Source organism: Nicotiana attenuata, chromosome 3 (assembly GCF_001879085.1).
Source record: "Nicotiana attenuata strain UT chromosome 3, NIATTr2, whole genome shotgun sequence".
Taxonomy (NCBI): domain Eukaryota; kingdom Viridiplantae; phylum Streptophyta; class Magnoliopsida; order Solanales; family Solanaceae; genus Nicotiana; species Nicotiana attenuata.
Window position 1 is genome coordinate 9,686,520 of NC_031991.1, and position 17,183 is coordinate 9,703,702.

Genomic DNA, 17,183 nt, shown 5'->3' on the forward strand with positions numbered 1-17,183 from the left:
AACCCCCCCCCCCCTAAAAAAAAAAAAAGTGCATAATTCTCAACTTGAAAGTTGAATACCTCAATATATCAATACACGGCGTTGTTTGATGTCAATTTTGATTGCTTCCCAAATCCATTTTCCAGAAAGCGTTATTCATGATAAAGAAAGGAAACAAGAAGAAAAATAAAATAAAAGAAAGAGGTAGAAGTAAAAGAACGTAATTGAAACTTGATGAAGTGTATAAGAATGTCAATATCTCAGAATCTTTTAATTGTAAAACTTGGAATAGCTACTCACAAGAAACCTTATTTTAAGCCAATCAGTTCAAAATCTTGTTCCACTCACTGACTTGCTTAATTTGGCTTTTGATATCCGATCCACCCCAATTTCTTCAATCTTCCCTAATTTTCTGGAAAACAATCCTTTAACACTCTTTTTCTATTTCTTACTATGCTAGCTGATATTATTTTTCTGGCTTCTGTCGCTATCACTGATCTATTGTCTATTGTTTTTTTTTTTTTGAGCCGAGAGTCTTTTGGAAACAACCTCTCTACCCCTCCGGAGTAGGGATAAGGATCTGCGTACACTCTAGCCACCCCAAACCCCACTTGTGGGATTTTTACTAGGTTGTTGTTGTTGTGAATCTTTCAATACTATAGGGAGCTCTAGGTATTTTATATAAAAGCGTACGTTCTCCCTCCCCCGACAAAAACCCACCCAAAAAAAGAACAAAAAGGACAGAATTAAATCCTTTAACGTCTACTCATGGCATTCCCTAGTGTTGCAATATCAAATTTTTTACTTATGTTGTTGATGATTGGTTTTGCAAGCTCTGATTTTGCAGAGGATAGAAAAGAGTGCCAAAACCAACTGCTTCATCTATCATCTTGCTTGTCTTATGTTGGTGGAGATGCTCAACTTCCCACCCCAGCTTGCTGTGCCCAACTCAGAAAAGATCTACACAAAACCAAATATTGTCTTTGCCTTATTGTCAAAGATAGAAATGAGCCAAATATTGGCTACAAAATCAATGCCACCTTAGCACTCGGTCTGCCATACATCTGCGGTGCTCCAACTAATGTTTCAGAATGCCCTGGTACGTAATAGCTCAATTCACTATTAAATTCAAGCTTGTTTCTTTATATGCTTAGCATCTCTCCGTGAGATTTACCTAGGATATTACATACTCATTATTTCATCCTTAATACTAAAACTGAGGTTCATTATTAATTGACTTTACTAATATTTGAAGCTAATTCTACTTCATTTGTTCTGTGATAGCACTTCTAAAACTTGCTCCTAACTCACCGGAGGCTCAGGTTTTTATCGACTTCGCCAGCCACTCAAAAACTGGAAACAATACAACCATAGGCGGTATAGTATATAATTTTCTATAACTAGGGTTTACGCCATAGCGCTGTTATTTCGACACTAATCCAGCTTTTGATAATTTGGTCATGATTGCAGATGTCCAGTCAAGTTCAAGTATCAAATTTAGCAACAAGAGATGGTTTGCTGCAGGGAGAGACGTTGGTGTTGCATTTTGTGTTCTGATATTTGTTATGATCAACATGATTTAGGAAAAGACACTTGAACTTTTTATGCTTTGATCCTTTTATCTTGTGAATAAAAATGTCAATCGACGTTCAATCTTATCATCTTTTCTATAATATTGCTGCTTGATTGCTTCGAACTGTTCTAGCATCGACATAATTTGCTACTCCTCAACTAACCGATTCAGCGGAGTAAGTGTCAAACTAATTATTAAGTTCTTCAAATTAAGATCAAGTTTTCCACATTTCCTTGTCAGTTCAAGTGCACTCAGTAAAGGGTGATTGTGATCATGAGAGTTCGATATCTCAACTGAAATGTAAGAGATAGAGAGGTATTTGATTAGTGAACATTGTAATTAAGGCACTAACAGAGCTACACGGTGTCAAACTGCAGTAAAATTCTATCGTCGATGGTAAAAGATATTGATGGAAAACAAGTATAAACAGCTGAAGCAAATACCATCGATCACTTGCATGGAATCTAGACAACACATAATCATAAATTTTAATTAAACATAAATTAATACTTATATCTTGAAGCATGACAACAACCATAATATTAGCCTTCAAGCATGAGAAAAAATTGTCTACGAGATCATCCTTCAGTTTCAACGAATCAACCAGCAGTTTTCCAATTCGTCAACCATATCATGATCACCTCCAGTTCCATGGTCTTCTGCCAGTTACCCAAATAATACCTGAAACTTGTGAATATTGTATGGGTATCACGACCCGAAATCCCAACCATGGGGCCATGATTACGCAGCATCTACTTGCTAGGCAAACCAACATTAGCTAATTAATTAACCATTTTAACAATTTAAAAGCAGAACAATAATAATTAATGGCTGATAATCTCTAAAATACATGAGATAAATACCCAAAGTAACACAGTCTATACTAATCCAAAAAATCCGGAGTCACAAGTACATGAGTGACTATAATACTGCAAATATAGTGTGAATGAAATACATCTACCTGAAACAAGATAAACAGTAAAATAAGGTAGAAGGGGATTTTAGGGATTGCGAACGCCAAGCAGGCCTACCTCATGTCTCCTGGGCAAGTCAGATTCGAGCATACTCCTCTACGCACAGCTGGGACCAACATCGGGATCTGCACAAGAAGTGCAGAATTGTAGTATGAGTACAACTGACCCCATGTACTCTGTAAGTGTCCATCCTAACCTCGACGAAGTAGTGACGAGACTATGGCATGACACTCACTATAAACCTGTACGTATAATAATAATAATATAAAACAGAAATATAGATAAAGCAGTGAACTCATATATATATACGGGGCCTGAATGTCAACTATCAGAGGGCCCAAAATAACATCATCTTGTAACCTCATATCACAGTATAAAAATAAAGTACTACAACTACCTACAGTTATAACACATCATACTCCATTGCGGTGCGCAACCCGATCCCACATAAACATAATATCTGTTGCGGTATGCAACCCGATCCCAATATCATATCATTATCTGTTGCGGCGTGCAACCCGATCCAATATCAGTTCATTTCAATAATATTGCGGTGCGCAACCCGTTCCCAATATCAACTCATTAACATAAACAACTTAACACAACCAATAACGTAATCTCAACACAAAAGAAAAATGAAGCGTACAGAACATCAAGGAACTACCAGTACAAACAGAGAATAACCAATACTTCGTAATCACAAATCTCGACATTTCATTAATACAAGAACAACTAAATGACTCACGCAATCGGATCTAACATGATAAAGTGTAATGAGTAACGTAAAGGCAATAAAGTCAAGTAAAGACATGTGACAATAAAGATATACAATTAATACAGGTAGGAACATGTAGCAGGTAAGCAGATATTGAGCGAGAAATGAATAAATCAAGACAGGTAACAACTAAATGTCAGGTAACAAGTAAGGCATGGATAACAAGTAAGATTATGTAGCGATCAAATCATGTAACAAGAGATAATATGGAATATGTGATGACATAAAGGTAAATAGCCCAACCCCCATGCTTTAACCCATGCCAGCGCATATACACTCGTCACCTGGCATATACGCCGTCTCCACACATAATTCACATAGCAAATAAATCAACAAGTCCTAATTCTCTCAAGTCAAGGTTAAACAAGATTACCTCTTTCTGTAACCAAATCAATACTCAACCATGACTTTTCCTTTAGAACAAGCGTCCAAACTAATCGAATCTAGCCAAATATTGTTCAAACACTTCAAAATAAGCTTTAGAAACTACTCACGAGTTAAAAACATTCAATTTTTAGCTAAATTGAAAAGTCAACAAAAGTCAATCCCTGGTCCGCTTGGTCAAAATCTGAGATCCGAACCAAAAAACGATTATCCATTTATCCCCGAGCCCGATTATGTAATTTATTCCAAAATCCGACCTTAATTTGAGGTCTAAATCTCAATTTTACATAATCCCTAAATTCTATCCAAAACCCCTAATTTCTACCATATAATTTATAGATTTGATATTAAAACCTCATGAAAAATAATAGGGAATTGATAGAAAATGAAATAGAGTTCCTTACCAATGAATTTGGGAAGAAAATATTCTTCAAAAATTGCCTCTAGGATGTTTGGGGTTGAGAAATGGTATAAAATGAGCTAAGTCCCGATTTTTTCCTCCTTTACCCAGCTGCAAGTATCGCAATTGCGAAGCCTGCATTTGCGAAACACTTATTGCAAAAGCGACCAGTGCAATAGGCCCCAAGAAGTCACAATTGCGACAAAAGGTTCGCATTTGCGACCTCCCCACGTGCGCATTTGCGATCAAAACTTCGTATTTGCAAAGCTGGCCAGCCTTCCCAAGTGTCGCAAATACGACAGTAACTTCCCATTTGTGGATCTCCCACTGTCTGCATTTATGATCAAAACTTCGCATTAGCGAAGTGCCCATTCCCCAGCTCCATTCACAGATGCAAGCAGTCACTCGCAAAAGCAAGGCTCGCATTTGCGAGTAGTATCTCGCATTTGCGACATCGACTATTCCAAACTCATGTGATGTGCCTGAAACTCACACGAGCCCCTCGGGCTCCAAACTGAACATGCACATAAGTATAATAACAACCAACAAACTTGCTCGCTACCTTAAATCATCAAAATAACATCAAATAACACGAATCGACCATCAAAACTCAAGAATTTCAACTTAATAACTCATATTCATAATTTTTCATATAATGTGACAAAATGTGCTCGGGTCACCCCGGACCCCAACCAAATGTGCGTACAAGTCCAAAAATATTATACAAACCTACTGGAATCGTCAAAACACCGATCCGAGGTCGTTTACCGAGAATGTTGACCGTGGTCAACTCTAGCCTCATTTTAAGTCAAAAGTCATATTTTCTTCAAAATTTTACGTAAAACTTTCCGAAAAATGACAGGGACCATGCACGCAAATGAAAAAACATCAAATAAAGCTATGAGAGGTCTTAGAAAATAGAAATTAAGGCTAGTACTCAAATTGACCTATCGGGTTGTCACATTCTCCACCTCTAAAAAAAATATTCGTCCTCGAACGGACATAGAAAAGTACCTGGACTGGTAAAAAGGTGGGGGTATTTACTCCGCATATCGGACTCAGACTCCCACGTAGCCTCCTCAATCGGCTGAACTCTCAATTGCACTTTCACAGAAGGAAAACTCTTAGATCTTAACTTACAAACTTGCCGGTCTAGAATAGCCACCAATTTCTCCTCATAGTGATGCGCTCCCACTTTCACTTTGGTATCTCCAATCTCTGAGTCAACCCGCCTAGTTTCTGATGTTCATACTTAACTTGTTGACAATATAAACACCGAGAGACATAAGCAACAATATCTTTCTTTATTCTCCGCCACCAATAGTGTTCTTTGAAGTCATGGGACATCTTCGTGACACCTGGGTGAATGGAATAGCGCGAACTGTGAGCCTACTCAAGGATCAAATCTCTCAACCCCTTAACATTTGGAAGACAAGCCTGGCTTGAAGCCACAGAACACCATCATCACCAATCATAACCTCCTTAGCACCACCCCGCTGTACCATGTCTTTCAACAACAAATGAGGATCATCAAACTGGCGAGCCTTGATGCGCTCCAACAAAAAAGTCCGTGCCACAACACAAGTGAGAACCCGACTAGGCTCTGAAATTTCCAATCTCATGAACCGATTGGCCAAAGCCTGAAACATCCATGGCTGGTGGCGTCTCCACTACTGGTAAATATGCCAAACTGCCCATGCTCTCAGCCTTCCTACTCATTGCATCGGCCACTACATTGGCCTTCCCCCGATGATATAATATGGTGATATCATAGCCTTTCAACAACTCCAACCATCTCCGCTGCCGAAAATTAAGGTTTTTCTATTTGAACATGTACTGGAGACTCCGTTGGTCGGTATAGACCTCACATGGAACGCCGTATAGATAGTGCCTCTAAATCTTCAGCGCGTGAACAATAGCTGCCAAGTCTAAATCATGCACATGGTAATTCCTTACATTATCCTTCAACTATCGAGATGCGTATGCAATCACCCTACCATCCTGCATCAGTATCAGGCCAGCACAATATGCGATATATCAGAATACACGATATAAGACCCCAAACCCGTAGGTAACACCAACACTAGGGATGTGGTTCATGCAGTCTTGAGCTTCTGAAATCTCATCTCACACTCGTTGAACCATCTGAAAAGAGCACCCTCCTGGGTCAACTTGGTCAATAGGGCTAAGATAAATGAAAACCCCTCCACGAACCGGCGATAATAACCCGCCAAACCCAAGAAGCTCCAAACCTCTTTAGCTGAAGTAGGTCTAGGCCAGTTCTGAACTGTCTCAATCTTCTTAGGATCCATCTTAATGCCCTCGGAAGATACAACATAGCCCAATAAAGAAATGGAGGAAGGGTGTTGTAAGCTTAGCAGATGATTTGAGGCATTTTATGATTTCTATTACATGACCTTATGAAGGATTCAATTGAATTTCAGTGCAGGATTACGGCAGCAATGGAGTAAGGGTATTGTGGGTTATTGTAACGGCCCGACCGGCCGTTTCGAAAGTTGTAGCCCTGTTTTGTGCTTTATAGCTGTTATATGACTTACCGGGTTAGTTGGTTCGGTTCCGGAAGGATTTCAGAATAAATTGAGATACTTAGTCTCATAATTGAAAGCTTAAGTTGGAAAATGTTGGCCCAAGTTCAGATGAAGTTTGAAGATTGACAAAATAAACTCAGTCATGAACCAGGTCCATCATGTGAGACACAGTGTTGATATGCTTACACATGTGACATACGCGTGAAGAAGATAAGTCTCAAGGATCAGCAACAATATCTTTTGAATTGATCGAAAAGATTGCATATAGGATAAGGAGTTGAAGTCTCCTTATGAAAAGAGAATTATATCCGGATGAAGGATATGGATTAGGAGTTAGAGTTGTTCTTGGACTCGAATTGTCAAAGGATCCACAATTCGAGTTCTTATCAAACTCTGATTACTAACTCTATAAATATAACGATTGTTCTCTTTTACAGGTGATTGCACATAAGTAGAAGTTAAGCATATTTGAGAGCAAAAAGATCAAGTCTGATTTACAAGCAACATATGCGAGATACAAGTGTGCACGTCTGAAGCTACATGAACTAAGATAGAAGAACCAGTTTCATCATTGTGTTTATTCTAAGTCTAGTTCAATTGTAGTAGGTTTTCATATTGTACCTTTCAGCTTTCATAGAAGCAATTGTAATAGGTATATTGAGTATTCAAGTTAGTGTTAACTTGAAAGTGTCGCAACAGTTGAGGCTGTGCGCTACACTGGGATTAGAGTTAATCCTTAGGTTTACAAAGAGTTTTGTAAATGCAGTTTTTGGCTCAGTGATTTTAGTGGAGTTTGGGAAAATCTTACTGAGTAGTAGGTCGTGGTTTTTTCACCTTTTGAGCCAGGTATTTTTCACGTAAAAATCTCTGTGCACTTTACTTTCAGCATTTATTATTCCGCAAACTGCTGTAGTTAGAACACTTAGAAGAACCAGGTTCTTCTAACGCGAAAATTAGGTACCACACAAATCACCCCCCCTCTTGTGTGGTATTGACGTTTATAACATCAAAAAAGTTAACTGAATGTTGACTTATGTGTAAACAACTCTGGAATGGAGTTTTGATGGTTCCGTTAGCTCTGTTGGGTGATTTTGGACGTAGAAGCATTTTCGGATTATGATTTGGAGGTCTATAGTTGAATTAGGCTTGAAATGGCAAAAGTTAAAATTTTAGAAAGTTTGACCGGGAGTGGAATTTTTGATATCGGGGTCGTATTCCGATTACGGAAGTTGGAGTAGGTCCATGTTGTCATTTTGACTTGTGTGCAAAATTTGGGATCAATCGGGCATGATTTGATAGGTTTCTGCGTCAGTCGTGAAAATTCAAAGTTTATTAGGCTTGAATCCATGTGCGATTCGTGTTTTTGATTTGTTTGAGGTGATTTGAGGGTTTGACTAAGTTCGTATGATGTTTTGGGACTTGATGGTATGTTTGGTTGAGGTCCCGAGTGGCTCGGGTGTGTTTCGGGGTGAGTTTTGAGCGAATTAGTGCATTTCGGCACTCTAATATTGTTCTGGAACTTTTGGGAGTGGGGGTGCACATTTTTAAGTGCTGAGGCAAAGCGTCACGTGCAGACTGCAGAGGAAAAGTGCGGACCGCAAAAATCCTCTTGCGGCCATAGAAAGAAGGATTCTGCAGGTTCGATGGTCCGACTTCGGAAGCTTATATCTTTTAATCTATAAGGAATTTGGAGATAATCAAAAAATGAAAATTGTAGGCCTCTGAATCTAATTTTTAGAAAGTTAAACCATTCATCATTTGGACAATTGTACAGTAAGTTATGGTCAATGTACTATATCCAGGTCAGTGCAGCCACCGTGGATGTGCGACCCCACAATTTGGGATTTCGGCCGCGGAACTCGGGAAGTGCGGCCACACAAGAAAATGTGCGGTCAGCACAATGGGAGGTTAGACTGTGTACTATAAAAGTTAGGGTTAGGGTATTATTTCACATTTGGACTTTCGTAGCTCGATTTGTGGCGATTTTTTGTGGGGTTTTCAAGAAATTTATCGGGATAATTGATTCAAACTCGGATTTGGTTAATATACATGAATATATCATTGGTTTCATCATTTAAATAGCACTTTGAGATGGAAATTTGGGGAAATTGTGGAACTTCATAAACTATAATTCGGGGATTTGAAGGTCGAGTTGTGATCGTATTTGACTAATTTTGGTATGGTTGGAGTCGTGGTCGAATGAGTGTTCGGATTTTGTGACTTTTACCCGATTTTGAGACATGGGCACGGGGGCCGTCTTTTGAGTTGACTTTTCACTTAAAGCTTAGTATTTTCTTTTGGAATTGATTCTTTTAGCTCGTGTTGATTATATCAAATTGTTTGTGGCTAGATTTGAGACATTTGGAGAATAATTTGCGAGGAAAAGGTGTGTTGGAGTAGAGATTTGCTCGGATTGAGGTAAGTAACACTTCTAAACTTGGCTCTGAGGGTCCGAAACCCCGAATTATGTGTTAAATGATTGGTGTTGAGGTGACGCACAAGCCAAGTGACGGGCGTGCGGGCGTGCAACATGAGAATTGTGACTTGGTCGATTCCATGGCATTGTATAGTGGTTCTATCTTGTTGATATCCATGTTTTCATCATGTGATAAAGTAATTGAGCTGTCAATCATGCTAGAGATCCTGTTTAGGTTATATGCCGCTATAGTTGGAACCCATAATGGTTGTTTCTTGCTGTTGACTTACTGATTTCATTGATATTTCGTACTCAATCATATTCATTCATTTCATATCATATCTCAGTCTCTGTTTTTATTTGTTAATACATCATATCATCATGTTCAGGCTAAATTCATGACATTGTGAGCCCGTGACAGAGACTAGAGAGACTGATGACTGAGTGAGGCCGAGAGCCAGATTACGAGTGACATTTATGGGATCGGGCTGCACGCCGTAGTGGTTATACCGATTTATGATAGAGCTTGAGCTGAAGGAGCCCCTCCGGAGTCTGCACACATCCCTAGTGAGCGCGGTTGATTATATTTAGGGATGGATCTTCACTAGACATTGATCTTGCCCGAAGCATTTATATACCTGGGGTTGGATCTTCCCCATGGGCGTGACTAATGGTCAGTTGATGTATATATTCTGGGATGGATCTTCCCTCGGCCGGATTGGCCATTAACAGTACTGAGTGATTGAGCATTTGAGAGTGTAAGCACATGAGGCCGTCAACATGGTGCATCACATACAACATGTGTATTGGCATGTAGAAGTAGAGGGGTATATTCTTCTTACCATTCAGAATTGATCTATCTTACCGTGTTGAGTTTATCTATTGAACTTGAAAGCATGCCTACATTTTTGCATTGTTTTTTCTATATTGAACTGTCGATTGAGTTCGTCACTACTTTCAGCCCAAAAGTTGGATTTGTTACTTATTGAGTTGGTTGTACTCACGCTACACCCTGCACCTCGTGTGCAGATCCAGGTGCTTCCGAACACAACGGTTGTTGAGTGTGGAGTTAGGATCTTGGGAGACTATCGAGGTAGCTGCATGGCGTTCGCAGGCTTTGACTCTCCTTCATTATCTTTACTTATGTTTTAGTTCTTATTCCTTAGACATAGTAGTAGACTATATCCCTATATAGATGCTCATGTACTCGATGACACCCCGGTTTTGGGAGAGATTTGTATTCAGTAACGAATTTGTTCTGTTTTTAAAAGGTTTTATTTTAATATTAACTGCTTCCATATTTTCAAAGTCTTTATTGTGTTGAAATGGTTGAGCAGTGGCTTGCCTAGTTCCACGATAGGCGGCATCACGGCGATTTGGTTTTGGGTCTTGACAAGTTGGTATCAGAGCCTAGGTTACGTAGGTCTCACGAGTCATGACCAGGTTTAGTAGAGTTTTGCGGATCGATATGAAACATCTGTACTTATCTTCGAGAGGCTGCCGAACCCTTAGAAAACTTCGCATTCTTGAATTCTTGTCGTGCGACTCTATTGATTCCGGTAACTAAACTTCTGTTATTCTATTCTCTCACAAATGGTGAGGACGCATACTACTGGGCAGGATGGACAACCACTAGTATCCCCAGCTAGGGTCGCAAGAGGCCGAGGTCGCGTTAGAGGCCACGGTAGGGGTAGAGGTGTAGCTCGTACAACAACTAGGGCAGCACCTAAAGATCCACCAGTTAACCCAGTTCAGGAGCAGGTTCCAGTTGCGGACGAGCCAGTGGGGCCAGCCCAGGCACCAGCTGTGCCCATAGAGATTCCAGGCCTTCAAGAGGCATTGGCTCAGATTCTGACCGTGTGCACCAGTCTTGTTCAGGCAGTCTCTGTTCCGGCAACATCAACCACTTCTTAGGCCGGGGGAGGTACTCAAACTCCCACTGCCCGTACACCAGAGCAGGTGATGTAGGGACTCCAGACACCGGGGGCACTACCAGCCCAGCCGGTTGCAGCTCCTCAGACCCATGTGGTTCCTATTATGACTGATGATGAGCAACGGAGACTAGAGAGGTTTGGAAGGCTCCAGACTCCATCTTTTAGTGGGGCAGATTCGGATGATGCCCGGGGTTTCTTGGACAAGTGTCAGCGAATTCTTCGTACAACTGGTATTCTAGAGACCAGTGAGGTCTCGTTCACTACCTTTTAGTTTACTGGGGCTGCCTGCAGATGACATGAGGCTTATGAGAGGCGCAGGCTGGTCGGTGCAGCACCACTTACCTGGCAGGAGTTCTCCGTTCTCTTCTTAGAGAAGTTCATGGCGCAGTCTCGCAGAGAGGAGCTATGCATACAATTTGAGAAGTTACGTCAAGATGACATGTTTGTGATGCAGTACGAGATGATGTTTTCTGAGTTTGCCCGCCATGCAGTTTGGATGGTTCCCACTGATAGGGAGAGGACTAGGAGGTTCATTGATGGCCTCACGTATCAGCTGCGGTTGCTTATGTCTAGGGAAAGGGTATCCCGTGCTACTTTTGATGAGGTGGTTGACATTTCACGGCAGAGAGATGGTACGCAGCAAGGAGCGGGATGAGAGGGAGGCCAAGAGGCCTCGTGGATCAGGGTTTTTTTGGTGGTGTTCCTTTTGGAGGTTAATTCTACCACGACAAGCGTCGTCCTTATAGGAATGCTCAGACGGCTCGTCCAGTTCACCATGGTGCATCACTTGCCATGGTTCATACAGTGCACAGTAGGGTTACTCATCTCTTAGTGGCCTTCCAACTCAGAGTTCGTCTCATGCACCATCAGCTCAGGGTTCATCCATGCCGGGCCCTTTAGCAGTTATCCCGGTGCTCGGGGCTCCCTTCAGTCCCAGCTGCCATTCATAGGGAGAGGTTGTTTAGAGTGTGGAGATTTGGGTCACATCAAGAGGCATTGTCCCCGCCTTTCGGGAGGTCCAGCTCAGTAGAGGAGTCAGCCTACGACTTCGGCACCCGTTACTTCACCACCTGCCCAGCCAGCTCCGGGTGGAGCTTAGTTAGCTAGGGGTCGCCCTAGAGGGTGAGGCGATCAGGTGGAGGACAGGCCCGATTCTATGCACTCCCTGCCAGACCGGATGCTATTGCTTCAGACACAGTGATCACAAAGTATTGTCTCAGTATGTCACCGAGATGCTTCTGTATTATTTGACCCAGGTTCCACCTATTCATATGTATCATCGTATTTTAATCATTATCTGGATAGGCCCCGTGAGTCCTTAGTTTCTTCTGTTCATGTATCTACGGCGGTGGGCGATACTATTGTTGTGGACCGTGTATATCGATCATGTATAGTGACTAGTATGGTCGATTTTGACGTGATCTTGGGTATGGATTGGTTGTCTCTATGTCATGCTATTTTGGATTGTCACGCTAAGACCGTGACGTTGGCAATTTCGGGGTTGCAACAGATTGAGTGGCGAGGTTCTCTAGACTATGTTCCTAGTAGAGTGATTTTATATTTCAAGGCCCAGCGGATGGATGGCAAGGGTTGTTTATCTTATTTGACCTTTGTGAGGGATGTTGGTGTTGATACCCCTACTATGGATTCTGTTCTGGTGGTGCGAGATTTTTCGAATGTGTTTCCTGCTGACCTGCCGAGCATGCCGCCCAATATGGATATTGACTTTGGTATTGACTTGGTGCCGGCACTCAGTCCATTTCTATTCCTCTGTACCGTATGGCACCGGCTAAGTTGAAGGAGTTGAAAGAAAAACTTCAGGAACTTCTTGATAAGGGGTTTATTAGGCCTAGTGTGTCACCTTGGGGTGCACCGGTTCTGTTTGTGAAGAAAAAGGATGGTACTACGAGAATGTGCATTGATTATAGGGAGTTGAACAAAGTCACAATCAAGAACTAGTGTTTTTTGCTGCGTATTGATGATCTGTTTGACCAGCTTCAGGGAGCAAGGGTGTTCTCCAAGATTGATTTGAGGTATGGGTATCACCAGTTGAAGATTCGGGACTCGGATATTCTAAAGATAGCATTTAGGACCCGTTACGATCATTATGAGTTCCTTGTGATGTCTTTTGGGCTGACCAACGCCCAAGCAACGTTCATGCATCTGATGAACAGTTTATTTTAGCCTTATCTCGACTTGTTTGTTATAGTGTTCATAGATGATATCCTGGTGTACTCTCGTAGCCAGGAGGAGCATGCCCAATATTTGAGGATTGTGTTGTAGAGGTTGAGGGAGGAGAAGCTTTATGCCATGTTCTCCAAGTGTGAGTTTTGGCTCAGTTAAGTGGCATTCTTGGGGCATGTGGTGTCCAGTGAGGGGATTCAGGTGGATCTGAAGAAGATTGAGGCGGTTCAGGGTTGGCCCAGACCGTCCTCAGCTACGGAGACTTGGAGCTTTATTGGTTTAGTTGGTTATTATCATCTGTGTAGGGTTTCTCATCTATTGCATCGCCCTTGACCAAATTGACCCAAAAAGGTGCTCCTTTCAGGTGGTCGGATGAGTGTGAGGAGAGCTTTCAGAAGCTCAAGATTGCCTTGACCACAACTCCAATTCTAGTTCTACCTTCAACTTCTGGTTCTTATACAATGTATTGTGATGCTTCTCGAAACTGTATCAGGTGGTTTTGATGCAGGAGGGCAGAGTGATTGCTTACACTTCATACCAGTTGAAGCTATATGAGAATAACTACCCTGTTCATGATTTGGAGTTGGCTGCCATTATTCATGCATTGAAGATTTGGAGACACTATCTCTATGGTGTGTCTTGTGAGGTATTTACAGATCACTGGAGCCTTCAACACTTGTTCAAATAGAAGGATCTAAATTTGAGGCTGCGAAGATTGTTGGAGCTGCTAAAGGACTATGATATTACTATTCTATATCATATGGGGAAGGTCAATATGGTGGCCGATTCGTTGAGTCAGAAGGCAGTGAGTATGGGTAGCCTTGCATTCATTCTTGTTGGTGAGAGACCTCTTGCAGTTGATGTTCAGAATTTGGCCAACCAGTTCGTGAGATTAGATATTTTGGAGCCCAGCAGGGTTCTAGCCTGCGTGGTTTCTCGGTCTTCCTTATTTGATCACATCAGAGAACGCCAGTATGATGACCCTCATTTGCTTGTCCTCAAGGACAATCTTCAGCACGGTGATGCCAAAGATGTTACTATTGGATATGGTGGGGTGTTAAGGATGCAAGGCCGGATATGTGTGCCCAATGTTGATGGGCTACATGAGTTTATTCTTGAGGAGGCCCACAGTTCGCTGGTATTCCATTCATCCGGGTGCCACGAAGATGTACTAGGACTTGAGGCAGCACTATTCGTGGAGGAGGATGAAGAAGGATATAGTAGAGTTTGTAGGTCGGTGTCTTAACTATCACCAGGTAAAGTATGAGCATCAAAGATCGGGCGAATTGCTTTAGAGGATAAAGATTCCAGAGTGGAAGTGGGAGCGGATCACCATGGATTTTGTAGTTGGGCTCCCACGAACTTTGAGGAAGTTCAATGCTATTCGGGTGATTGTGGATCGCTGACCAAGTCCACGCACTTTATTCCAGTTAGTACTACTTATTCTTCAGAGCGCTTGGCTGAGATTCATATCCGAGAGATTGTTCGCCTTCACGGTGCGCCAGTGTCTATAATTTCAGATCGGGGCACGCAGTTTACATTGCAGTTTTTGAGAGCCGTGCAGCAAGAGTTGGGCACCCAGGTTTAGTTGAGTACAATATTTTACCCTCATACGGATGGACATTCGGGGTTCATGGGATCAGTTTCTGTTACTCGTGGAGTTTGCCTACAACAACATCTACCAGTCGAGCATTTAGATGGCTCCGTATGAGGCTTTGTATGGGAGGAGGTGTAGATCTCCGATGGGTTGGTTTGAGCCGGGTGAGGCTAGACTATTGGGAATTGACTTAGTTCAGGATGCTTTGGACAATGTTAAGATGATTCAAGAGCGGCTTCGCGCAGCACAGTCTAGACAGAGTAGCTATGCTGACAGGAAGGTTCGTGATATTTCTTACATGGTTAGGGAGAAGGTTCTACTAAAGGTTTTACCCATGAACGGTGTTATGAGGTTCGGGAAGAAGGGCAAGTTGAGCCCTCGGTTTATTTGTCCATTTGGGCTACTTCAGAGGACTGGGGATGTAGCTTACAAGCTTGCCTTGCCACCTAGTTTGTCGGGTGTGCATCTACTATTTCATGTTTTTATGCTCGGGAAATATGCCGATGGTCCGTCTCTTGTTTTGGATTTCAGCACAGTTCAACTGGATGGTGATTTGACTTATGATGTGGAGCCGGTGGCCATTTTAGATCGATAGGTTCGAAAGTTGAGGTCCAAAGATATAGCTTCAGTGAATATGTAGTGGAGAGGTCAGCCCATTGAGGAGGCTACTTGGGAGACCAAGCGGGAGATGCAGAGCAGATATCCACACCTATTTGAGACTCCAGGTATGTTTCTAGACCCGTTCGAGGATGAAAGTTTGTTTAAGAGGGGGAAGATGTAATGACCCGGCCGGTTATTTTGAGAGTTGTAGCCCCGTTACCCATTTAAAGCTCCTTTTGTGCTTTATAGCTGTTATAAGACTTGCTAGGTTAGTTGGTTTGGTTTCGAAAGGATTTCAGAATGAATTGAGACATTCAGTCTCATAGTTGAAAGCTTAAGTTGGAAAAATTGACCGGATATTGACTTATATGTAAACGACTCCGAAATGGAGTTTTGATGGTTCCTTTAGCTTCGTTGGGTGATTTTGGACTTAGGAACATTTTCGGATGGTATTTTGGAGGTCTGTAGTTGAATTAGGCTTGAAATGGCGAAAGTTGAATTTTGGAAAGTTTGACCGGGAGTGAAATTTTTAATATCGAGGTCGGATTCTGATTTCGGAAGTAGGAGAAGGTCCGTGGTGTCATTTGTGACTTGTGTGCAAAATTTGGGGTCAATCGGACGTGATTTGATAGGTTTCGGCGTCGATTGTGGAAATTTTGAAATTCGAAGTTCATTAGGCTTGAATCCATGTGCGATTCGTATTTTTGATGTTGTTTGAGGTGATTTGAGGATTCGACTAAGTTCGTATGATGTTTTGGGACTTGATAGTATGTTTGATTGAGGTCCCGAGTGGCTCGGGTGTGTTTCGGGGTGAGTTTTGAGCGAGTCTGAGCATTTCCGAACTCTGATGTTGTTCTGGAACTTTTGGGAGTGTGAGGGCACATTTTGGAGTGTTGAGGCAAAGCCTCAGGTGCGGACCGCAGAAATCCTCTTGCAGCCGCAGAAAGAAGGAATCTAGAGGTTCGATGGTTTGACTTCGGAAGCTTATATCTTTTAATATATTAGGAATTTAAAGATGATCCAAAATCGAAAGTTGTAGCCCTTTGAATCTAGTTTTCAGAAAGTTAAACCATTTATCATTTAGACATTTGTAAAGAATGTTAAGGTCAATTTACTATAGCCTGGTTAGTGCAACCACCGTGGATGTGCGACCGCACAATTTGGGATTTCAGCCGGAACTTGGGAAGTGCGGCCGCACAAGAAAATGTGCGGTCAGCACAATGGGAGTTCAGATTGTGTACTACATAAACAGGACTTAGGGAGCTCGGTTTGTGAGGATTTTTCGTGGATTTTTCAAGAAATTTATCGGGGTAAGTGATTCTAACTCGGATTTGGTTAATAAACATGAATGAATCGTTGGTTTCATCATTTAATTAGTACTTTGAGATCGAAATTTGGGGAAAATTGTAGAGCTTCATAAACTATAATTCGGGGATTTGAAGGTCGAGTTGTGATCGAATTTGACTAATTTTGGTATTGTTGGACTCCTGGTCGAATAGGTGTTAAGATTTTGTGACTTTTACCCGATTCTGAGACGTGGGCCCGGGGGACAGCTTTTGAGTTGACTTTTCTACTTTTGACTTAAGGCTTAGTATTTTCAGATGCAACTGATTCCTTTAGCTCATGTTGATTGTATTGAATTGTTTGTGGCTAGATTTGAGGCATTTGGAGGCCGATTTGAGAGGCAAAGGTGCATTGGAGTAGAGATTTGCTCGAATTGAGGTAAGTAACACTTCTAAACTTGGCTCTGAGGGTTCGAAACCCCGAATTATGTTTTATATGATTGGTGCATGCCAAGTGATAGGCGTGCGGGCGTGC

At 41.9% G+C, this 17,183-nt stretch overlaps 1 protein-coding gene across 1 annotated transcript; it reads left to right on the forward strand.

Moving 5' to 3' along the window:
- LOC109224524 (protein YLS3-like) lies at window positions 611–1,637 on the forward strand. The gene is made up of 3 exons (XM_019389094.1): window positions 611–1,078; window positions 1,264–1,356; window positions 1,450–1,637. The coding sequence occupies exons 1-3, from the start codon at window positions 748–750 to the stop codon at window positions 1,560–1,562; spliced, it is 537 nt and encodes a 178-aa protein (XP_019244639.1). The 5' UTR covers window positions 611–747; the 3' UTR covers window positions 1,563–1,637.